The 252-nt window shown below is 75.0% G+C and overlaps 1 protein-coding gene across 1 annotated transcript in view; it reads right to left on the bottom strand.

Annotated features, from left to right (window-relative positions):
* NAPRT (nicotinate phosphoribosyltransferase) overlaps positions 1–252 on the bottom strand; it is a 4,285-nt gene that overhangs the window by 3,439 nt on the left and 594 nt on the right. The window contains exon 2 of the mRNA XM_077758139.1: positions 109–252. Coding sequence (XP_077614265.1) covers positions 109–252 — 144 coding nt within the window. The remainder of the gene's footprint in view (positions 1–108) is intronic.

Below are 252 nucleotides of genomic sequence, written 5' to 3'. Positions count from 1 at the left end.
CTGCGGGGTCGTAGGGGCCTCGCTGGGGCCCGGGGAGGTAGGTTGCCCTGGAGGTAGCGGGCGTCCCGGCGGGGTCGTGGGGGGCCGGGCGGAGTACGGTGGGGCTACCTGCGTCCCGTAGGCGAAAGGTGCGCAGGAAACGCACGCAGTCGCGCAGCCCCGCGGCCAGGACGAAGGCGCCGCCGAAGGGGCAGCGGCGGAAGAAGAGCTCGAACTCGGCTTGATCCCGCGCGCGGCCCGCGCGCCAGTAGC

Source organism: Crocuta crocuta, unplaced genomic scaffold (genome assembly GCF_008692635.1).
Source record: "Crocuta crocuta isolate KB4526 unplaced genomic scaffold, BGI_CrCroc_1.0 scaffold327, whole genome shotgun sequence".
NCBI lineage: Eukaryota > Metazoa > Chordata > Mammalia > Carnivora > Hyaenidae > Crocuta > Crocuta crocuta.
This window is presented reverse-complemented; position numbering and strand designations above follow the sequence as displayed.